Below are 24,362 nucleotides of genomic sequence, written 5' to 3'. Positions count from 1 at the left end.
GTGGGGTCATTTAGTTGAATTAGAGCTGACGTTGGGGCGTGCGTGTGTGTGTGTGTTTTCCAAAAAATATTGATGTGTGTTTACTTTTTGGTTGGATTATGAGGACGTCAATCAGCGGATTATGCGTAATCCCTGTGGTCGGTAAAAGAGTTGAAAAATTTAAAGAATTACTGATATTAAATGATTCGATTTGAGGAAACTATAAGTTAAAAAAGAAAAAAAAATTGTTAATCAAACGAAATTGACTTAATGATAAAGATATTATGCTCAAAATTCATAATTAATAAATTTAGATCACAAGAGTGTTTTAACTATAAAATTTATATATGAAACATTTTTTTTTTTTAACAAGAAGTTTATAAGTGACATTAGTTGACCCGAAATTGAACGCATAATAACCGTGTAGTTGTCGAGTTCTTCTTCAAGTATATTTGTAATGTGCGTACCTAAAACTTTCTAGGACAATAATAATAGTAAATCAAATGAGAAAATATGCGTAATTAGTGATATTGAAATGACATGACAAAACTGTCCCTTTCTGCCTTGGGGTTTTTATCTGACCCACCTTTGATTTCTAAAATTATGCCTTCTTTGTTGTGCCATTAACATCATAAAAAAATGTCTTTTTTTTAAGTGCTCTCAACTCACAAAGACAGAAGCGTGAGGGATGTGAACTTCACCAATTCCGGAAAAGAAGGATAAATTGCATGAAAAATTTTTTTTAAGATAAACAACAGTCGACGCATATGTATGTTTATAATTATGTCACATTGCTGAGGCCACAACAAAGATTCGAGCGAATTAAATCAAGTAAACAGCCAAAAGAAACTTTTTAAAAGTTGATGAGAGTTGCAAAATGAAAATCAACAGCCAGCCAGCCTCCCTCCCTCAGCCCCTCCACTAATTAAGTGCTGCGATGTGATCATGTCATGAAGACGTATAAAAGAGGCTTCTGTTTCCTTTTCTTTTTTCTTTTTTCTTTTTTCTTTTTTCCTTCCTAAGAGACATTCCTTTTCCTTGCATGGACTTGGAAAACATCGATGTCAAACTCACCCAACTCACCCAGAATCGTATGCTTTTGTATTCTGCAGTGCAATTATTGTACATTCTTCATAATGCTCTTCAATTTTTAGTTGTTGTTTGTTCTTGAAGATTTCAAAAAAATAAATAAACAAAATTGTCCATGCTTATCCATGTTCATGATACCCACTTTTAAAGCGTTGTTGGCTTTGGCTGTCCCATTCGTGTGAACAATCACCCGTGCGCGTGTTTGTTTCATGCAATCATATCTCAATATTTTATCAGCGCATTATTTTGCACTAATTAAGATCCTAAATGTGGTATACTCTTTCTTTCATTATTTACCCTTTCAAATTTTTAGATCAGGAGTTCGAGTACTTTTTAATATTTTGTAGATATTAATTTTCTTGGAATATTTGTAAATAGATTTGGCCAATTCATAGTTCACTTAAACTTTCAAAGCATTAATTGATGCAACCTTCTATTGTGACTATGCATTTAAGGCACTTGTGGCGATTAAGGATTTACTTCTCTTTTATCTTCTTTATTTGATAATTACGATAAAAAGAAATGAACTTATAGTTACTACCGCTAAATATGGGAATTACCCATGAGTTAGGTGGTAAGTCTTTTTCCTTCTTATACTGTATGTGGAAAATGGAAAAGAATTTGAAAATATATTTAATTTGCTTTCCACTTAGATATCCAGAATCCACCACACCAAATCTGATTTAGGAGGTTCTGATTGATGATTTTATTATGGTAAGTAAATTTGCTCTCCACTTAGATATCCAGAATCCACTACACCAAATCTGATTTAGGAGGTTCTGATTATGTAAGTTCTGTTGGAGTCTAATTTATTAGTATTTCAAAATACTAGTATCTCATATTTGAGGAAAGTGAAAGCAATTGCTCTTACGTTTGATTTGAAATTAGTTGTTTGATCTAATTATAAATTAGAGTTAAATATGTCAAACTTTGATGTGATTTGAATTATTTAATTTGAATTAAATTATGAGGCATATGAATGACTAACTCAAATTAAATAAGAAAAGTGGGTGATTAATTCAAATTGAATTAAGAAAAGTATTATAGAGGTTCTCTATATAAAGGAGGCGTACAAAGCCTCCAAAGTACAATTAATTACCTCACCTTCTATTTCATATTTTGTAGACATTGATTTTCTTCTAACACTTATAAATAGATTTGGCCAATTCATAGTTCACTCATATATTAACTTTCAAAAACTGATGTAACCTTCTATAATGATTATGCGTTTAAGGCACTTTCGGAGATTAAGGATCCACTTCTCTTTTATTTTCTTTATTTGATAATTGTGATAAAAAGAAATAAACTTTTACTTACTACGGCTAAATATGGTAATTACCCATAAGTTAGGTGGTAAGTCATTTCTCTTCTTATATTGTATGTGGAAAGTGAAAAGGGCGTTTGATTTGAAAATAGATTTGATTGGCTGTCGACTTAGATATCGAGAATTTACTACTCCAAATCTAATTTAGGAGGCTATGATTGATGATTTGATTACGGCAATTTGTTTATATAGGTTTCATTATTTCATTAATTTATAAAGTGGACATACTTTAGTTTGTCACTAAAATGGAGATTCTAAGTTTGGTTTGTCATTATTAATGGGCATTTGGCATAATGGGAGAGCCATTTACTATATGCGAGAGCAAAAGTTTGAGTTTCCATAAAAATGTTATAGAGCTTAATGGTAGTACTTCCCTAATTATTTTCATATTTGAGTGGAGACACCTCGATTGATAAATGTTAAAAATCTAGATAGATCGTATTTCATAATTGAGTGGATACACCTCGATTAATAAAGGTTAAAAATCCAGACAAATCTTCAGAAACTCAATGTACACGAGTTCCAATAGTATAATCTGATTGTAAATGATAGTTGTTCAGTAATACAGAAGAGTCACAATAGTATAATCTGATTATAAATATCAGTTGTATGTATACGCATTGTAATTTATTGTTATATAAAAATTGTCCTTTATATTAATATTAAAAAAATAAAAATAAAAAATAAAAGTTTGGTTTGTCACCAAAATGGAGATTATTTTAAAAGAACTAAATCCTTCCTTTCTGTAGCTCCAACGAAAAGGAGGGTTTTGATAACACATTATATTCGAAGTACCAGTATGTATTACAATTTCCGTAACAGATAGATCTCCTCGCATGCTGTCCGTAGAAGGTCGATGAAACTGATCAAAATTTGACGTTTGCATCATGGCGGAACGTTGGACCTCATCATATCCATAATCAAATGTGGGTGCAATCCAAGCCATGCAGTTGTAGCTGGACTGGCACCCAGCCCCCTGCAGTCCTCACTTCATTTTAACTATTAAGCCCATTTGTTAATAGTGAATCTGCCAAGTTTATCAAGATTAAGGCCCTTGGATATTAAGGTTGTTCTTGTGCAAGTAACCTACAGTGCAAAAGTATTTAATAAATATCAACAGGTGTAATATAAAAATTAAGTTGATTTAATCTTATATTTATATGATGAAATTTTTTTAATGTTTTTATTAAAATTATATTTATTAAATAATATTAAATTTTTATTTTATAATTATAATTTTTTTTTACACAACATTTATGACTTAAATACTATAATACCTCAATACTAAAATAAGGCGTAAGAGGCTAGAAGTTCGAAACCCAAAATATGTATTTATATATCAATATAAAACAAATTTTAAATCGAAATTCCAAATTAAAATGTAGGAAATTCTCTCTAAACCGAACTCATTTCGTTATCTTCTTTTGAAAATAGAGCAAAGCATAACTAAAATGTAAAATAGTTGTTATCTTATTTAAGATATTCTTAATTTTTAAATTGAACGTGCTTTTCATTGAAAGTGTATGTGTGTGTATATAACCACGTGACAAAGTCAAAAAAGATCAGAACTTCAATACTAACGAGAATAAATATTTATTCACATTATTACCACTCGCCAGCTTATCGTCGTTTTTCTTTTGAAAATAACTCCTATTCAATTACTAACAAAATAGTTTTATTAGCAAATTTCTAGTAATCTATTATTATGTTAACGAACAAAGCCCAATAAGCATGTGTATTTTCACGAAATTTTTACTTGTGATAGTAAGTAACACCATTACATAAAATTTATATTAAGGAAGTAATCATAGGCTTACATTACATGAGTGGAGAGAGGATTGGATTAGTATTAGGTTAAATATAGGTGTAAAAAATTATTTATAGGTGTTAAGATAATAAAGTCTCTTATTTGAAAGGAAGAGATCCAAGGCTTTAAACCTTACACTTGATGGTTTTGCTGAGTAATCAGACCTAGAAAAATGATTTTTCTATTTAATAAAATCAATAGAACCCTTGGTCTTTTTCTTGATTATGTATACATGCATAGGATTAGAAAATTTGCAAAATTGGTTGTAGTCTTCTTTGCCATCCTTAATCATCTTCCTCACATGTGTGGGCTTACAGTAAACCCTAATTTCAATGTAAGAGATGAAAAATCGTAGAACATCGTCTTTTGTTTCATAGAGAAAAATTTATGCATCTAAATATTATGTTTGTTTTAATTTTTTCTCCCCTTTATTTAGACATTGATTAGAGTCATATTATGTTTTTTTTTTCTCTCCTTTATTTAGACATTTATTAGAGTTACAGTTCAATTAGAAATTAAGCTAACAGAGGGATTGTTGACCCATGGACTTTCTAACTCTAACTTAACAGTTAAGGTTCAATCATTTCATGACACACAAAAACTAGTATTAATCTTAAACTATTCCATTGACAGATCAAGACTACACTCTAGTGACCCATGTAACTAAATAAAATCCCAATTAATTAAGACTCCATTTAATTAATATTAGGCTCGGTCTTAGACCATTAATAACCATTTAATTGACTCTCTATTCAATTCTCGTAATTAAACTTAAGCCCATGATAAATATCATGTATTTGCAATCATATATTTACCCCTAAGTCACTATTTATACTAATGATTTCTTTTATTATATCTATATTTGCAAATAAATTATTGATAAATATTATCATTCAATAAACAATTTAACGAATGAAATGTGGCCACAAATTTTAATGATCAAGTGTTACAAATAGTTTAGATAAGTATTATTATATAGATTCCACATTGTAAGAATACGTTCCTACAATAATATATAAATGCAAGTTTTTATTAACCACTAAGGATTAATATCAATTAAGTTTATTAAAGTTTGTGTGAATTATGATTTGCGATATTTGCAGATATGACATTTGGTGGGTTGCCAGAAATACAAGAAATCGCTTTCTTTGAAGGAAAGAAGGAAAATCCTCTACTGTCATTTGCCAAAGCAGAAGCAGTAGTAAAGTCTTTCAAAAGAGTCAAATTGAAAGGTGGAGCATAGATTGAGAAACCAGCCAAGAACAATCAGTAGAGACCTCCATCTTTTGGATGGCTTAAGGCCAATGTGGGTGCTGCTATTGATGTGAAAAATCAGAGAGCAGGGCTAGGTGCTGTTATAAGAGATTCTAGTGACAAGATTGTGGTAGCAACTACAAAAAAAAAAAACTCCTAAATATCGCGATAATGTGGTATTTGCGGAAGCTGAAGTTATTAAGTGGGAATGCAGTTAACAAAGGACGCAGATTTATCGTGTGTCATTTTTAAAACAGATTGCCAAGACCCAAGAGGTTTGCAGAGCTAACTGACAACAAAAAGGATAGCAAAGGCAGAAATTTTTGGGGTATTTTTCGAATTATGAGATGGAAAAAAAAAAGATTTTAAAAGTGTTCGGATACAGGGCCGGCTTTAGACTGTTTGGAATCTTAGGCGAATTTTTTTTTTATGAGGTCTCTATTTATTTTGTAACTACTGGAATAAGTGTTCGGATACAATACATTTTTAGAATTTCTAAAGCTGATGCCCATTTCTTAACCAAGAAGGCTTAAAGATGCAAAGAACCGATTGTATTGACGGACAATGTCCCTTGCATGTTTATTTATCATTTGAATCATGACTTTTTCTAATTTAAAAAAAAAAAAAAGTGAAATTCTTTCTTGCAACTACTCTTTATCTCCGCTAAAGCTAAGACAACCGGTGATTCAGTACAATCCCACGTGAGTGTCGAGGCACCATCACCGTCAGCGTCATGATGATGATCATCAGTGATCAAATGCCATCATTAGAAAATATCGAGAATTTCGAGGATTGAACGGTTGCAGAGTGGACAAGAGCCTCGATTCAACCACATTTCCCTCGAACACACCCTACAAAATGTGTGCCCACATGGGATGAACGCTGCGCCTTTTTTCCTCCCCATGCACACGCAGCACATCGAATCATTCCCCGCTTTCTCTTCCCCATCACAGCCCTCCGTTTCCGCCAACAGTCTCATCAGCGAAACCCTCAACGGCGTTCCCCGTTTTGTTCCCGTAGGACCCACATTATGGTCATTATTAATAACCGTGGGGCCCGCCGGGTTTGTGCCGTCAGCTGACCGCAAATGTCTCTCTGCAGCCAGCGCCGCTGCTAGATTCATTCCACTCGAAATCAACGGAATCCGGCTCATGCAAACCGGAACCGTTTCATTATCCGGTTGGTTCTGAGCCGAACTGGTTGATCGTTCTTGGTTGAGGTGTCGCTGCTGCTGTTCTTCGCCTTCACTGTCGCTTAAGTTAATCGTGTTAGGTCTGAAACCGCAGGTGGCCCCACAACAACCCATGCTTTTTAATCCTAGCCGTTCCTTTAGATTTCTCCCCCTCCCCCTCCTGATTGAATCGACACCGTCCATTTTCTCCCTCAGCAGAGCCAGGATCGTTATCGTCTCTCTTTCTCTGTCAAGCGATTCCTGCAATATTACACGTAGTTGACTCATTTTTACGCTTACCCAGAACCCAAAATACAACTCAAAATACTAAAACCTACAGAAGCATTGTTTATATCATATAAAAAGAGCCTGAGAATTTAAGATTTTTAAGATAACATTTGACATACTGTTTTGAATTGAAGGGTTTGGTAACTTTAGTGTGACCATATAAGTCTCGTGAGTTTCTTCAAAGAATTGAAATTAAAACTTAAGGCTCCGCCTCTAGGTTTTAATTGATAATAAGTGAAGGATAGAGAATCCTAAGAAAACAAAGAGTGCTTAGTTGTAAAGGGTGACAATAAATGAATAAATACTGAGGTAGTGAGCTCATGGTCATGGCCAGCTCTAAGACTCAAACCAGGACGAAATAGAAAGAGAAGAAGAGAACAAAAGAAGCAATAAGCGGAAGGAGAGGGGAAATAATGTCGAATCAAATGTGAATGCTTGACAGGGTTTCTTCTTCTTCTCGTTCTTTCTTGGGGTTGGGAGTTCTGGATTAAGTACTATTTAGCACTAACTAGATCGTTACTTAAGCTTCTTTATTAAGGAAGAATATTATTAGTTTATTACTGAACTTGACAATATTTTAGTAGTTACTAGTTAGCATGAGCTTGAAATCTGGTAGCTTTCTTGAGCATAAATGGTCGCCAGCCAAAAATGAAGTCAAAAAGCCATTCAAGCCGGCGTATTTGCCGAGGTCTTGTTGCCAAGTGGCACTTTCCAGTTTCCTTTTTTCCAAGCAGAATCTAAAGATCCATCGCTAACCCTATCTCTCATTTCATATAAAATCTGATTACATTTGAGCAATTATTGAGCTTGTTTTCTTATGAAACGAAAGCACCACCATACTGTTATTGAAAAATGCAGTCTTTGCGGAGGGTAGCAGCACGGCATGATTGGTAAAATTTTACCAGCTGACACCCACCACTAATTATGCAATCCAATGTTGTATGTTATATGTTATATATATATAATGGGATACTCATTATTATTTTTCAAATAAAGTGACATAATTTAAGCCTTTTGAATTTCCTATTTTCAAACATTAGAATTGGATAATGAGTAAAAAGTTTTATACACTATTTGATTGTTAACCACAATCACATGCATCAATTGGGCCCGGCTTAGTCTTTTTAGTGGCCTAATTAGGTGTGGTACCATCACCCCAATCATCATTTGCGTGAATAATTAAATATATTTTAATTAGTTTTTTAATTCAAATTATTGGCATTCTAGTCAAATTTCTTCAGCGCTTCTCATTATAATATCCCTATTAATTAGTTAGGATCAATGATTGGCTTAAAGAATCCATCAATTATAAGGACTTTCCACAATACACTGTGTTTCCATTAACTAAAACAATAATATAGCTACCCCAAAAGCTCACCGCTCTGCTTTGTTTGTTTGTTTGTTTTTTTTTTTTTTTTTTGAACTTTGAATACTCATGGATGATATCATCTTTGGAGTTTGGAAGCGTTGCATGTTTTTTCTATAGTTTGTGATCTCATAAGCTGTTTCTTTCGTTTCTCATTCTTCCTGTTTGATAATATCACAACTATAATATAATAATACATATTCGCGCCTCGCTATTTCGATCTCAGTCTTACCACAAGAAATGGATGTTGGGTAGTAAGACTTGGGCCAGCCCATCAACATTGCATGCGGCCCGTACTTGTGGCACAACATGGGCCAGTATTTGCTTTGCTAAGGACTAAGCCTTTTTGAAGTGAAACATAGTGTTTTTCTGCATTCGTTTGCCTTTTAATCGCAAGGACGACTTGTCGTACGCTTGAAAACAGAATGCCATCGATAATAACATCGGGTCATTTTCTCAACAGGCAAAAACTTCATGATTCAAATGTAATAATCCCAATTTAAGTTTTTTAGAGTTTAATTTAAGTTGATAATTTTTTTTGAAAAAAAATGAAATAAACCCAAAGCACGGGCTACACGAGTGCAAAGATATTTTTTTACCAAGTATGGAAACAAAACAGATGGGGGCTAAAAGAAGAATCGAGAGGTCAATCGTACGCGCGGCAGATCATACAAACCAATAAACTTGAATTACCAGTTTCAAAATTTCCCAGCCTCAAATGCACAAGGAGGACAATGATCTTGTTTGTCTTATTTCTTTAATTAATTAATGGCTCCAAAGTCCAACTTCGTCAGCTCACTTGTCGTTTACGTGTCAAGAAAACAAGTGTCCACGTGTCTGAATGCAAATCTCAACAACCAATATTGCCCTCAGGATCATAACAAAGAACGACAATAAATACGAGGACAAAGTCGTCTCCAAACTGCACATTAACACAACTATACATTTCGGACAAATTTCTGTTAGAATTGAAATTGGTTTCTGTGTTTTTCTAGTTCCTCTGTTGGTGAAAACTGTGTGTGTTGTAACTGTGTGTTTTTGGAAAAGCTAATGGCTTCAATATCTCAAACCAACCAGTTCCCGTGCAAGACTCTTTCACAAAACCCACCACACAATCAGTTCACCTCGAAGCCTTCAATTCTTCCTTTGAACTCGGTTCGAATTTCACGGAGTCTCGCCAAGAAATCATTTCTTTCAATCCAAGGATTCACTCGGGCCAGGCCGCTGGTTCTAACTCGGGCTGCCGATGATGATGAGTGGGGCCCGGAGAAGGAGAAGGAGGAAGGTGGCGCTCTGGCGGTGGCAGAGGAGGAGAGCCCAAAAGAAGTTACAGAGATTGATAATTTGAAGAAAGCGCTTGTGGATTCGTTTTATGGGACCGATCGTGGATTGAATGCCACAAGTGAGACGAGGGCTGAGATCGTTGAGCTTATTACGCAGCTTGAGGCTAAGAATCCAACCCCGGCTCCCACCGAGGCCTTAACTCTGCTAAATGCCAAATGGATTCTTGTGTAAGTTTTCATGTTTCATGTTTCATTTTTTATTTGTTTGCTGAAAAAATTTATGGAAACAAATAGATTTTGGAAAGTTTCGTATTTGCGTTTTTTTTTTGGTAATGACTAGCAAAATTGGACCTCTGGTCAATCGAAGCTTATTTAATCAGTTAGGAAATTATTTTAGTTGAGGCTTACATAATTAGTCCCCGAAATGAAAATGGATATTCGCTCCTGATCTGAGCATGTTCTGAGCAAATAACTCAATCTTAGTTGTTAATAAATAAAAAAGTAAAAGAAGTTAAATTTTACCCATACATTACCACTAAAACACATATGGCAAAAGATCCTTAAAAGTTTAGTAGTGCTCAGATCAGGAGAGGATCTTGTTCCAATGAAAATATAACCGAAAATGTTTTATTCCATTTGCTATGGTTTCTGAACAAACAATCGATGAGGTTCTTCTTTTAAAAAAAAAAAAAAATTGATATTTTTTTACTAGTTTATTTGGTCACGCTCTTAGGTCTTAAGAGGTATATCTCTGATCACTGGGAAGTTAGTATTTCTGTTATTAAAGATTTCTAGAGGCTTGTTAAACTCTTATCTGCAGCTGCGTTTGTAAAATTTAGATAAAAATTTTGAATACAACAATGGCAATTTTTAGTTCGATCACCAATAGGCTTTCATCTGCAAGATGGATGAATTATGAATCAGTTACTAGAAACCTTATTAAGTGAAGCAGAAAATTGCAGTTGAGTTGGTGTATCTTTTAAGTATTCATCTGACTGCCCCAGATGATTGTGGAAAAGTTATGTACGGTATCTCATGTTTCGTTAAGTTGTTTGATGCTATTAGTAGACATGGTTTGGAAGTTCAATAATTCAAGATAAAAACCATTATGTTGTGCACATGTTGATGAAACAAGTCCCATAAAGGTTTGGCAGTTTGTCCTCCCGGCTTTGGGTGCTCTGGAGTGACGGGAAACAGCCAGAGCTATAACATGGCTTGGTTTGATCACATTTGAGAAGTTTTTGTCAACCCAATTTATATCAAATTTGTAATTAACTCAATTATCCAACATTCTTGTTTATATATTGTGACTTTGCTTTTAAATTGATATTATGCATTTTCTAGACTTTTAAGGCTTGCTGTTCCTGTAACTTTTTGGGAAACTATATCAAGTCTGTTGGCCAAAAAGATTGAGATTAAAATTTGCGAGTAGCAAAAGAGGTTGTGATTTTCTTGATGTAAAATGGATTGGCAATGCAGGTACACATCTTTTTCAGGTTTGTTTCCGTTGTTGTCAAGGGGAACATTGCCATTGGCGAGGGTGGAGGAGATATCTCAGACAATTGACTCAGAGAACTTCACGGTCCAGAACTCCATCCGGTTTGCTGGGCCATTGGCTACAACTTCCATTAGTACCAATGCCAAGTTTGAAGTGCGGAGCCCCAAGCGTGTGCAGGTTCATTTCACTATTGTGTTGTCAATTATGCCTTAAAGGTCATAAATATGATTTACAATGTATAAATTCCTTTTCTTGGTCATGTTTGTGCAAGTCGTGAAAGCTCAAACCCTTTGTCTAAGCTCAAACCCTTTGTCTTTCTGTGTTTCTAAATGGCTTAAGGTTAAAGTTCTGTTTATATGCCCCCTGTGAGGATTTTTATATACCAACACGTTTGCTAGTATCCGACTTCCACTGTCAGGTGAACCAATGGATGGGTGAGAGTAGCTCTGGATTTGGCTCTAAATCACTTTTTTTTCCTTCTTTGTTCAGATCAAGTTCGAGGAAGGTATCATTGGGACGCCTCAGGTAACTGATTCACTAGTGATACCGGAAAATGTCGAATTCTTGGGACAAAAGATTGATCTCTCACCCTTCAAAGGCATACTCTCTTCAGTCCAAGACACAGCTTCATCTGTTGCAAAGACCATTTCTAGCCAACCACCTTTGAAGTTCTCTATCTCTAACAGCAATGCTCAATCATGGTTGCTAACCACATACCTTGATGAAGATCTTCGGATTTCAAGGGCAGATGCTGGCAGCGTCTTTGTTTTCATCAAGGAAGGAAGCCCCCTCTTGATGCCATGAACGCACACCCAAATGTTCACTCCTACGGTATGGTAATATTGAATAAAGACTTGAACGTGTTGCTGCTTTCTAAGTATCTACAAGTAATGGAATGATACCATCGGTGTTACTAGATCTGCAGCTAGATACCAGTGCAGTAGATTACAAAGTAGGAAGTGAGTAAATACTAAACAATTTTTTGTGCCCCCTAATCTGTCTTAGTTGTTGAATTTGTGTGTTCAATTAAATATAATTATTTGAAATTCACTTGTTCAAGTCTTTCAGGTCACGTTAGCTCATGTATTTAATTAATATTTGTAGGTTGCCTAGGTACGTGAATGCACTGGCACAGAATCTGTTATGATTTTTTTTTTTTTTTAATAACTACGAAACCTGTTGCTAACGAAGACCAACAAGGGTGACTACGGGCAGATTAATTTGCCATCCATACCATACATTGAAAAATATTTAAAATATGTCGAGGTGGTATGCTCCACTAATTGAGAACATGTCATTTTGCTAAGCTAGAATCACTTTCTTTTCTTTTTTTTTTAATCTCAATGTAACTGGCATTAAAGAAGTGAGACCCTCCAAGTTTACCAAATAATTTTATTAGTTGGATGCACCGTTTAGGTGAAGTATCAACCCATGATAGATTTTCTACCACACATGGTTGGGCCCTAAGGCGGCGTGTTATTATCTTTTCTAAAAAGAGTAGGTTACCGGCATATCAAGTTCGCTAAGATTTACTGGTAGCTAGCCTATACTGAGCAGAAAGCGGATTACGTGCACGTGTTCCTGCAACGTTTCAATATCGGACAAGAGGTGAGCAAAGGTTTCGTAGTTTTATATTATATTAATCTTTAGGACTCGACTAGCTTACAGAATCTGTAAGGTACAGACTGCAGCATCAGCCGTTGGATGTGGTTGGATGTGGAGTGAGAAACTGAACAATAGAAAATCGGATGGTGGGATGACGGGAGATGTTTGTAATCTTTAATAATCATGCTTAGTACATTCACATTCTATGTGTATATTAATCGCTATACTTTTATTCTTTATTTCTTTTCTGTATTACAGTCAATTACTATTTAAGGGTTCGACTAATAAAACATAATAGAATCAAGATTCTAATATTGATACAGAATTATGGATATAATTAAAAATAAAATAAAAACTCTGTTCTTTTAAGAAATATAAAGGCGCATTCATGAAATTTTCCTGTGCCAGACCGGAGGTCACTGGCCATCACCAACTACGTTGAAGTTGACAGAGAATCGGTTCGGATTCTCAAGGGGTCTGAAGAATGAAGATAAAGACCAAAAGAAACTTCTGATTAAAAACACTTTTAGGGAAATCCCACCGTACAGGGCTGCTCCTCTTGGGAATTGGGGAAGACCAAACTGTTGTCATATTTGGCCTCAGAGGAATTATAGAATATATATATATATATATTGTATTACAATCAATTAATGCATATATGATAAATGCACACATATCATGACATTATTTGTTGTTGTATGGCTGACATGATACAACAGATGTATTCTAAAATTTCTCTTGGCTGTAACGCTTGGCCGAGACCGGTAAATAGTAAAGGACAGATAAATTTTTTGCAGATTTTCGTTAATTCATGAGAGGGTTTATATAGATAAATAGATTTGTATATTTACATCACAATTAAAAAAGAATTAAAAAAAAAGTATGAATTGATTGATATATTTCTTGAAAAATGTATGCCCTAACCCTGCATTTTGTCATCCTTAAATTAAGAAAATTTTATAAGGTTGTAAATTGTATTTTTTTTTACTTTTTTACAACATTGTAAAATTTAATTTGCAATGCTATAAATTTGTTCCAAATTTAAATTTCAGATCAAGTACGGACTCTTTTTTTTTTTTAATGCGTATACGCTCTTAAGTCGTGAAGTTTAATGGGTTTATTTTTTAATGAACATAAAATTGTGCAGTTTAATAGTATTAAATATTAACTCTCTTAAGCTACACAGCTTGAAAGCTCGTCCATTAAAAAAAAATAATAATAAGGGTGCTCACATTAGAGAATATATATATATATAGTATGTATTAGAGAATCACTAGATGTAAACACACACATAGTCGTTAAAAAACATGCACGAATATCAAATCTCCTTTATTTGTTTAATTTTTTTTTATGTACTTTGATTGAATTGATAGCAAATGTGATTGATTTATACAATACTCATAAAACCAACTCTTTGGTAGAGTTGTTCATCACATCTTCGGGCTCGAGTCCAACAAGGGAGCTTTGAGGGCTAATTTGTATTATATTATAATAGGAAAATATTTCGCGTTTAAATTCAACCTGTAATTAAAAAAAAAAAAAAAAAACTCTAACTCCCAAAAAAAAGATTAAATTCAAACCTGCATCCACTGAAAAAAAAAAAAATTCCTCGATATATATATATATTTATGGAGAGTCCATTAATTAAATAGCCGTTATAAAATATTCCATTCAGCAAATGTTTTAAAATAGTGAACTGTTTCCACGTAAAGAAAATTGTAAACCGTACAATATTCATCGTGGCCATTCTTGTCGGATAAGACTACAATTCTAACAGTGTGAATCAATTTTCATGATCAATGGCATTTGCAATATGAAAACAAGCAAGCACAAACCTCATAAAAAACCTCAAGAATAATCCCATGATACTCTTCAGAATTCATTGACAAATAATAATTCAACAGGCTTCGAAGATCTTTGGTTTCTTCAATCCGATTAGCCATAATCATCTCAATCATGGATTCTCTAAAATCTTCTCTTGGATCATATGAGCACTTTTCCATGGCCACCATTATAATAAATTTTGTCCCCTGATGATCATGATCGCCAAGTCTTTGCTTTCTTCTTTCTCTATGTCTTGCCTCTTGCCTTTCTCTAATCATTTGATCTAGTCTCTCTTGAACCATGGCGTGTGCAAGGCTTGAGACTGATGCAAACTGATCGGAATTCGAGCTCTCAGCTTCTTCGGAAGAAGAGACACTAAGCCTGCAACTGCAACACAAGGCCTTGCATCCTCTTTGTTGAAGCTTTTGCTTCTTGTAATGTTCGCTGGAGGAAGCTTTCATGACCCTCAGACGTGAATAAACCTTGAGCTTTGAAGGAAAATTTGTGCCAAAATAATCATTTATGCACAATTGGCAAGTGGGGTATCGTTAAATATGATTATGTCTTGGAGTTTAAAAAACAAGCACATTACTTAAAGAGGTTGGGTGTGGCTGGAGGATGAAGATAGGAAGGCAAATGGGGAACATTTGTGTTGTTAATTGAGCTAGTTATTATGATGTGAAGCATACCTTTAATAGATAGCTTTCTTTATAGAGTAGTGTTAGGTGTCATCCATCCTTTTAAATGATATACCTAACTAAAACTCCAAGAAAACTGAATGAAGGGCCATATGATCATTAAACAATAATAAAATAACAGAGGGGGGTATTGCCATACGGGCAGTTCTATAAAAATGTATGTCTTGTGTTTGCCACTAACGCTTAACTTGATCCAATTACCAGGAGCTTCTTCTACGGGTTTAGATGCTTAGATGCAGTGGATGAAACAAATTCTGATTAATTTTTTTAGCTTGATTTTGAGCCAAATGCAAGCACTAATGCTGTCTGGTACTTCTGCTGCTATCAAGTTTTGAGAACATCCCGTAAAGGTTCATATAGCTGGACGACAGAATGTCTTTTACGAATTGCTCTACGCAATTTTGGAGACACAAAAGCAGAAAATAAATTTTTTTTAAAAAAAAAAGGACATTAAAGAAATAGGTGTCCGGCATGTGATAAATCATTTGTGAGTTACATGGATTACTTCTGATCTCAAAGATCTTTTTTTTTAAGTATGAAAAACACATGATTTTCATTCTTTTGATTAATTAATTCAGTACAATGCATTACCATCAAGTAGAAAGTTGTTGAACTAACACAATTGCACATGCCGTAATGATGATTTATTTGTAAATAATTAAAGCTCGACATTTGCGGGTAATAAGATCTCCCTATAGGAATAATTAAAGTGCTGAGTAGACTTGAACTTCTCTTTGTTACTTCTAAAAATTGCTACGCCAATTAATTAATGTTGGAACATATGGTTGCATTATTTCTGAAATTAGTTAGGATACTAATATTTAGTCAACTATCTGTCCTGACAATCTAACCTATCTTTAGTTATTACAGTGCAATTCGAATGTTGAGGTTCATTTGAGTATTTCGGTCCAATTTTTTTTTATGAAAACAAAAAATGCTTTTTCTTTCTAACAGGATTGGTTTTCCTGGAAATTATCCCAAGCAAGCTCAAGTGACCAAACTTTAGCTTTAGTTATTTATAATTACAGAAATTCTCCCAGAGAAAGTAGCATTTTCTGTTTTAGATTATATCTTAGCGTATACCCAAATATAGATAAAACATGCTCACGTTGCATACATTATGTTGGATTATATGAATATTTTAAAATATTAGTGGCCCAAATTGGAGGAAAGTGAGAGTAATTATTTTTGTATTTGATTTGAAATTAGTCATGTGTTTGATTCAATTACAAAATGGCGTTGAATAAGCCAAAAATAGATGTGATTTGTATTATTTAAATTGAATTAAATTGTGAGACACATGGATGACTAATTCAAATTAAATCAAGAAAGTGAGTGATTAATTTATATTGAATTAGAAAAATGACTATAGAGTGTCTCTAGATAAAAGAGACAAACAAAGCCTTGAAGACAGTTGTTTTGGTTTGAGTCTGATTTAGCCTCAAATTATTATGAAAGCTTGATTTTATAGGTGATTTTATGAATATTAAGGGCTGATTCAACTTAGAACAATTTTCTTGAGATGAACAAAATTGAGACGGTCATGAAAATTATAAAAAAAAAGGGGTTGTTAGAGGCATCACCGATGGTGGAGTTCTATTCTTCATACTTTATATTTATCTCGGCTTATTATTAGACAACGTTTGTTAAGTGATATTACTATTTCAACTAGTTTTAGAATTCATAGAAATAATATTAACCCATATTTTCAACATATTGAAAGGGGAGATGAGATGCTAGAGTTGGCAAAATTTGACACGATTCAATTATTCAACATGAACATGACACGTATAAATGAATATGGATTGTCAAATTAAATTTGTAAGTTCTTTTCATCACAGCTCAAAACGTTGAATATGATTTTCTTATATAAATATGTGCGTGTGTGTTTCATTTATAAAATTCTTTATATATTTAGAATTTCTATAGTGTAAATGTATAAAATATTAGTAGCATGTATGTGCGTGTGTGTATGTATAGTGTAATGTTTGATCTAAATCTTATTAAAAATACATATATTAAACAGATTATTAAATAATTTATTTATTTTTCGAGTTGAATTGGGGTCTTAATATTTTAATATAATTATTAAATAAATAATATTTGAATCAGTCAAAATTTGATATGAAATAAAACTGACACGATCTGAACAAAACTTAGTGGCTCTTTTTTCCAGCTCTAGAGGTGCCTACAGCGTATAGGGAATGGTCATTCGTACCTCAGACCCGTGAGAGAGAGAATTTTGACCAGTTCCTTTTATTTTGGGCGGACAGTACGACATTAGCTTCGAGGATTTTGGGCGGATCCAAAACAAATTCAAGTTGGACTTCGCTATCCAATCCATGGGCCATTAAAAATGGGCATTTGAAAGATGCAAGAACTTCCTAAGTAGGATTATTGGCAACCCACCAAGTTTGTCGTAAACTATTGGTATATTACAATTACATTTAAAAATAAATAGAAATAAAATTAATTCTACTTATTTTTTTCTCTCTCTTTTTTATTTTTTTATTTTAATGAAATTTGAATGTATTACTAAAACTCGAAAATTAATTCCTCTTGTAATACTTAAAATATCTTCCTCCATTGATTAAATTCACATATAATTAATGAACATAAAATCTATATTGATGTTGAATCATTTGCGCTAACTCAAGAATAAACCAATAAACCTTAGTTCTACCTCGTTTATGACTCCAAAATCAATTAAATCACATTATTTCTCCCTCTTTCCTTTGTTTTTAGTCTTATCTATATAATTGATTTACAAAAACTTAAAAAAATATTACAATATTTTTTCTTTTTTTATAATGATTATTTCTATTTTTTGGCTGTTAGTATTTTTGAATTTTAGAGGGAGAATGTTTGACTAGGAATTTATTTGAAAAAGGGGTATTTCTCACATTTAACAGAATATAATTAAAAAGAGGATTTTGGAGGTTCAACTCTTAACTTTTTATCCAACACTTCGGGCCGAGATTTTGCAAGAGATGTGATGAATGATCCCAGAATCCAACCAATAATCGTCGAGGTAAGATAGTTGGCATCTGCACAGTAAAAACTTCGGAATATGCTTTGGCGCTTGAGCATTACGCGCTCACCAGCCTTACCAAAATTAGGTATAGAGTAATGATTTAGTGCTACATCGTCCATCGTCAATCCATTCTTACCCAATCATCAACTACGGTCAGATCCGATTTCCCTCCCGCCCAAACGTTTCTGATCAAAGAATCAAAACCTCCACCAAGCCAACACGTGGCAATGACCTTGGGGCGGAGACTCCCAAGTCCCAAGCCTAGCCTGAAATAACGAAAAGACTTTCCTGCCCTTTTCAACGATATTTAATCTGGAGTCTCCAGGACAAATTTGATGCGTTCTATCTTATATGCTCACCGTCACAGTAACACTCCCCACTAGACACAGTTTGGTAATAAACTCGATAGATTAGAAACAATGTCTCCGTCCTTGGTGGCAAACGCCGACCTCAGTCCCGTCACGTCCGGTACCGTTAAGGGACGCGTGGCTTCAGTTTATAGCGAACTCCAAACGAGTCGAATCGATCACGCACTCCCTCTCCCTTCTGTTCTCAAAAACCCTTTCAAAATCGTCGATGGCCCCGCTAGCTCCGCCGCCGGCAATCCAGGTCAGTTTCGTACTACCACTTCATCAATAAAAACAATTTTCGTCCGTAACATTACAGATTCAAGACCTTTTCTTTTTGTCATATATAGATGAGATTGCGAAATTGTTTCCAAATCTGTTCGGGCAACCGTCCGCATTGTTGGTGCCGAACGGTGCTGACGCGGTGCGATCTGATGAGAAGTTGAAAATCGGCGTCGTCTTGTCTGGAGGTCAGGCGCCAGGTGGACACAATGTGATCTCTGGAATCTATGGTGAGTATAAATCTGAAAATGTAATATAAGCGTGATTTGTGTGAAAATTGGCCTTTTAAACGTGATTTGCTTATGTTTTGGTGGCAGATTACTTGCAGGATCGCGCGAAAGGGAGTGTACTGTATGGATTCAGAGGAGGTCCAGCTGGAATCATGAAGTGCAAATACGTTGAACTAACTTCCAACTATATTTATCCCTATAGAAACCAGGTATAACTTTGAGTATAATGTCAATGTTTTGAGTAATAAATAGTACATATTAATCAATCTTTGTAGAATTTAGACCATTTGCATATTAAATTTTGGCTTGACAATTTAATGTAAAATGTGCATGTTAAAGAAATGAAGTAAGCATCTAACCCCTTTGGTTTCTATCTTTTTGTCATTTTACTAGGGTGGCTTTGATATGATCTGTAGTGGGAGAGACAAGATCGAAACCCCAGAGCAGGTGGAACAGTTAATTTGATGATTTATTGATTTTGTAATGAGCCTTTAGTAGTTATTTTGTATTAAGTGTTTATTAGTAATGTTTGGCTGAGTTTAAATGGCCATGAATTTCAGTTTAAACAAGCTACAGAAACAGCAGTGAAGCTTGATTTGGACGGCCTTGTCGTTATTGGTGGTGATGATTCAAATACAAATGCTTGCCTCCTTGCTGAACACTTCAGGTTTGTGGAATAATTCAGATTCTGAAATGAAATTTTAGTTTGTAGCTATCTGTTCATATTTACCACTTCAATGTGGTTTTGATTAATTTTCTATTGAATCAGGAGTAAAAACTTGAAAACTCTTGTTATGGGATGCCCAAAAACCATTGATGGTGACTTGAAGTGCAAAGAGGTCCCTGCAAGCTTTGGATTTGATACCGCATGCAAGGTGAGTATAGCCTCGCATGTACTTTTTTTTTCCACTTCAATTTCATTTCATTAGTAATTTAATTTTTGGCGTTATCAAATATACAAAATTTCTAGGATGCACTTTTTTCTCTGTGTTGGGACAGATGTTCGTAATTATTATCTCTGTTTCTAGGCAAAGGTTGCCATTATGGGTAACTTAAAGAATGTTAATCATATCAATTATGTGAATGCAGCTAAATGAAATGTGCAGAGATGATTGTGTTAACTTAAGTTCAGATAATTTTAACAATTTTTTTGTTCTCTGCAGATATATGCAGAAATGATTGGAAATGTCATGATAGATGCACGGTCAACTGGAAAATATTACCACTGTAAGTATTTATGACTTGATTTCCATTATTGAGATCCATTGGTGTGTTCTTTGAATGTCTGATAACATGTAATCAATTTTCATCATCTTGTACTGAGAATATGCTTGTTTTTAAAAATACGTCAAAATGGGATCATGAGAAAAAGATCATTCAACACTAAGCATTTTTTTAGATATCATGGCGTATGTGAATTTACAACGACTAAGTTGAACTTTTTCCATTCTGTTGAGAGCTGTTTGCTTCAATTCCTTTTTTGGTTGTTAGTGGTTCTATAAATGTGTTAATTATTATCTTTTCGTGCATGACTCCTGTTTCTAACTTACAATTCAACTATTGGAGTTTTATGTGCCATTTTTCAGTTTTTTAAAGCCCCACCTATACGCAATATAGCCAATAACAGAACCATTTCACCACAGGCTTATTTTGATTTTATATTTAAATTGCGAAGTTATATAACTTAATATTGCTTGTAGTAAATTAGATCTAGTGTTCTCTTTTTTGCTTTCCCTTCTCAGGTACATGTTGTGCTTTTTCAAGAAAAGTTGCAAGTAATACTTTATGCATCTGTGTCTGCAGTTGTACGGCTTATGGGGCGTGCAGCTTCTCATATTACTCTAGAGTGTGCTTTGCAAACTCACCCTAACATTACCATTATCGGTGAAGAGGTAATTCCATCGTATTGTGCATTACTTTTCAAAAGTTGCATGCCACTCACAAATGAACTTAATCTAGTGCAAACCTACCAACAAGATCTGGTAAAAAATGAAGTTAAAAGAAATAGGTAAAATTGTACTCTCTCTGTCTCTTGTGGGTTCCTGTCCTAAGCAAAGAACACTTACACTCTGGTGACACTTTTCATGAATACTGGAGGTTATGTAATTATTGGCGAAAAGCATAGTTGGTCGAAACCCAGAAAGAGTTCATAGTTCAAAGCGATCCATCACATAAAAGAGCTTCTGTTGTTTCAATCTCCATTTTGTTCTCTGCAATCTAGCAGACAAGAGGAAAGCCTCTGTATAAATATAACTTTGACTGGCATATGTATATTTGCAGGTTGCTGCCAAGAAGCAAACACTCAAAAATGTCACAGACTACATTGTAGATATAATCTGTAAACGTGCTGAACTTGGTTACAACTATGGCGTCATCCTTATTCCAGAAGGTCTAATTGATTTCATTCCTGAGGTATTGATCTTAATTTATTTCATCATCTTCCTTTCCTTCTCTCATTTACAATTGTTTTCCAGAAGGCAAATGTACCTGCTCACAAATTCAGTAAGTTTTTCATGAATTTCTTTTTTATTGTATCTGCAGGTGCAGCAGCTTATTGCAGAACTGAATGAAATTCTGGCCCATGAAGTTGTTGATGAAGGTGGACAATGGAAAAAGAAGCTAACAAAACAATCTCTACAGCTTTTTGAGTTCTTACCGCAAGCAATTCAAGAACAATTGATGCTTGAAAGAGATCCACATGGAAATGTTCAGGTTTATATTCTATATTGCTGTTCTTTTATTTGAGTTCCCTTCTTTCTGAAGTTACGCTGAGCATCACTGTTTGTCTTCTATCTTTTTGCTTCATTAGGTTGCCAAAATTGAAACAGAGAAAATGTTAATTCAAATGGTTGAGACAGAGTTGGAGAATAGGAAACAGGAAGGAGTAAATAAAGGCCAATTCAAAGGGCAGTCCCACTTTTTCGGGTGTTTATCTCTAACAAGTTTTCTAATTCAAATGCATAACATTATGTTTGGGCTTGATGAGCCTAACCCATAGAAAGAGAACATTATGTTCATGATTGGTTTCAGCCAATTCTTATTGACTGTCTTATAACATTCTTTAAATGCCATCCCTGGCATTAATGGTAAACTACTATGCATTTCAATTTGCAGTTACGAAGGAAGATGCGGTTTGCCAACTAACTTTGATGCTACCTACTGTTATGCACTGGGTTATGGTGCGGGTGCTCTGCTTCATAGTGGGAAAACTGGGTTGATATCATCGGTTTGTGTTTTCACCCTCTTTTTGTTTTTTAACCTATTGGGAACTACTGAGCTAACTGATACTGTATGTGCATCACATAATATCTCCAGGTAGGAAATTTGGCTGCTCCAGTGGAAGAATGGACTGTTAGTGGAACTGCACTGACTGCATTAATGGATGTAGAGAGGAGACATGGTATCATAATAGTTCCCTTAAAATTATTATTTGTGAAATATTTTTTTCTTCTGCTCATTAAAGTTGAATTTGTTTTGCAGGCAAGTTCAAGCCTGTGATTAAGAAGGCGATGGTGGAACTTGATGGTAAGAATCATTGAGATTTGACATGTTATTTTCTTAAAGTGCTTTAACATTTCTTGCATCATCAATAGGTGTGTGTGTGTGTGTGTGTATTTTAAACTTGGTGATCTACCAATTCGTATAATCTTGACAAGCATTTCAATCTCAAACGAATCACAGGTACACCATTCAAGAAGTTTGTATCCATGCGAGATGAGTGGGCTCTCAATAATCGCTACATCAGTCCTGGTGAGTTCCGCCTTTATTGGATTGTTCTGCTGAATTAGAGATACACATCTTTGTTTTTGGCCATCTTTCATCATCTCTAACTTGCCTTGCGGATTCAATTTCATCTCAGGTCCTATTCAATTCACTGGCCCAACATCCGGTGATGTTAATCACACACTACTCCTCGAACTCGGTGCTCAAGTATGAGCATGTTTTTAAATGTGTGCTTAAATTGAAGATTGAAGTTCAAATGTTATAAGATACCAATTTTCTGTCTCTTTTAATTTGATGCTAATATTTGGACACTTTTTCAGATATCAATGAGATAGTTCTGTGTCGAATGGCGGTAGTTTGGATTTATGAGGATAATATTTTTTTATTATTTACTTTTTCTTGCCATGTACATTTTCTCATCTGTTGACAGTTATTTACACCATATTTTTATCAAAGATTCAAAGGTTCCTAAATCCTAATGGTCTCTCTCTTTTTTTTGTTTTTAGGGGAAGAGAATCTTATGCTTTTCTTTCATTCCAAGCGTAATGAATTTTTGTATCCAACTTCTAAACTAAAAATTATCACATTTTAAAAATGTGAATTACACTATTAAAGGACAAAACATTGAAAGCAACACAATGGATAAATAACCAAAAAAATTCAAGACCTCACTTTTGGGGATCAGGTATTGAGTACTAGTAGCAACATGGTCACAAATACAATACGGCTACTTTTGTAAATACAACACCAACAAAAGCAATGAAAAAAAAAAACAATTAATTGAATTATGATTTCAATAGAATATAATATTAATTAGGTAGGATACAACTCAAGCAGTGTCAAGTTTTCCTTATAGCTTCCACATTTTCTTATCTTCATGGCTCTTCGAATCAGCTGTACGTATGCAAGGAAACTGTATCCTATAATACAATTTATTATTGATTTGACTCGTACATATTTTAATAGTTTATTCCATCACATATTGCAAAAGCTCTCTGCAGTGGTTGTGCGGTACATTTGGCTTTCCAGGCATAAGTTTTATTTTGGCAGGAAGATTTCCAACCCTCGAGACATGTACATTAAGGCTGAAGTCTAGCTTAACAGCTTCAGATCTGCTTCAGCAGTCCCTCAAAGCTCAAAATCGGATTTGACAGAAGTTCTGCTGCTTCAAATCTTGCCTGGTCCCCCTCCCACAGCTGGATGGTTCATTTTGTACGAGGATGGGCTGATCTATGTGCGTTAACCAGAAATGACAAAAGTGAAGTGATGGCTACAAGCATCTGTGGAAAACACTGCCTAGAAGATGTGGAGATTACAGAAGCAATGGCAATTTTAGAAGGCACTGTAATGGCAAAAAGCGCTGGTCTGCAGCCCTTGATCATTGAGTCTTGACTCCTTCAGTGTAATCAAAATGATAGTAGAGAGGTCGTTACCAATGGGGAAATTAGTTGGATTATTGAGGAACTTGGAAATTTGACTTTTGATGGAAGAAGGATCCTAGTCAGTACAATGTAGCAGCACCTTGTTTAGCAAAATTAGCTCTCAGCACCATGATTCGTT

The 24,362-nt window shown here is 34.4% G+C and overlaps 4 protein-coding genes across 4 annotated transcripts; 2 read left to right on the top strand and 2 right to left on the bottom strand.

The window, feature by feature from the left end:
- Positions 1-5,872: 5,872 nt before the first annotated feature.
- LOC102611819 (uncharacterized) lies at positions 5,873-7,492 on the bottom strand. Its single transcript, XM_006467302.4, has one exon. It carries the CDS (start codon positions 6,910-6,912, stop codon positions 6,220-6,222), a length of 693 nt encoding a protein of 230 aa, XP_006467365.2. The 5' UTR covers positions 6,913-7,492; the 3' UTR covers positions 5,873-6,219.
- Positions 7,493-9,217: 1,725 nt separating this feature from the next.
- Positions 9,218-12,109, top strand: LOC102612306 (plastid-lipid-associated protein, chloroplastic). The gene is made up of 3 exons (XM_006467304.4): positions 9,218-9,789; positions 11,041-11,236; positions 11,549-12,109. Exons 1-3 carry the CDS (start codon positions 9,329-9,331, stop codon positions 11,861-11,863), a joined length of 972 nt encoding a protein of 323 aa, XP_006467367.2. The 5' UTR covers positions 9,218-9,328; the 3' UTR covers positions 11,864-12,109.
- Positions 12,110-14,319: 2,210 nt separating this feature from the next.
- LOC112497080 (probable transcription repressor OFP9) lies at positions 14,320-15,120 on the bottom strand. Its single transcript, XM_025094515.2, has one exon. It carries the CDS (start codon positions 14,947-14,949, stop codon positions 14,461-14,463), a length of 489 nt encoding a protein of 162 aa, XP_024950283.1. The 5' UTR covers positions 14,950-15,120; the 3' UTR covers positions 14,320-14,460.
- A 3,226-nt stretch (positions 15,121-18,346) lies between these two features.
- Positions 18,347-23,149, top strand: LOC102578047 (pyrophosphate--fructose 6-phosphate 1-phosphotransferase subunit beta). The gene is made up of 16 exons (XM_006467305.3): positions 18,347-18,829; positions 18,918-19,079; positions 19,167-19,288; positions 19,473-19,526; positions 19,640-19,746; positions 19,849-19,954; positions 20,243-20,306; positions 20,883-20,971; positions 21,360-21,491; positions 21,621-21,791; positions 21,889-22,004; positions 22,194-22,305; positions 22,395-22,479; positions 22,560-22,604; positions 22,761-22,829; positions 22,939-23,149. Exons 1-16 carry the CDS (start codon positions 18,640-18,642, stop codon positions 23,013-23,015), a joined length of 1,701 nt encoding a protein of 566 aa, XP_006467368.2. The 5' UTR covers positions 18,347-18,639; the 3' UTR covers positions 23,016-23,149.
- Positions 23,150-24,362: the final 1,213 nt, after the last annotated feature.

This window comes from Citrus sinensis, chromosome 2, assembly GCF_022201045.2.
Source record: "Citrus sinensis cultivar Valencia sweet orange chromosome 2, DVS_A1.0, whole genome shotgun sequence".
NCBI classification, from domain to species: Eukaryota; Viridiplantae; Streptophyta; class Magnoliopsida; order Sapindales; family Rutaceae; genus Citrus; species Citrus sinensis.
This window is presented reverse-complemented; position numbering and strand designations above follow the sequence as displayed.

Bases quoted from the DNA above. Each gene is read 5' to 3' on its own strand.
- LOC102611819 (XM_006467302.4), bottom strand. From the start codon at position 6,912: ATGAGTCAACTACGTGTAATATTGCAGGAATCGCTTGACAGAGAAAGA.
- LOC112497080 (XM_025094515.2), bottom strand. From the start codon at position 14,949: ATGAAAGCTTCCTCCAGCGAACATTACAAGAAGCAAAAGCTTCAACAA.
- LOC102612306 (XM_006467304.4), top strand. From the start codon at position 9,329: ATGGCTTCAATATCTCAAACCAACCAGTTCCCGTGCAAGACTCTTTCA. The intron at 9,790-11,040 runs GTAAGTTTTCAT...TTGGCAATGCAG, and splicing joins AATGCCAAATGGATTCTTGT to GTACACATCTTTTTCAGGTT. The intron at 11,237-11,548 runs GTTCATTTCACT...TTCTTTGTTCAG, and splicing joins GGAGCCCCAAGCGTGTGCAG to ATCAAGTTCGAGGAAGGTAT.
- LOC102578047 (XM_006467305.3), top strand. From the start codon at position 18,640: ATGTCTCCGTCCTTGGTGGCAAACGCCGACCTCAGTCCCGTCACGTCC. The intron at 20,307-20,882 runs GTAAGTATTTAT...CTGTGTCTGCAG, and splicing joins AACTGGAAAATATTACCACT to TTGTACGGCTTATGGGGCGT. The intron at 22,005-22,193 runs GTGTTTATCTCT...TTCAATTTGCAG, and splicing joins GGGCAGTCCCACTTTTTCGG to TTACGAAGGAAGATGCGGTT.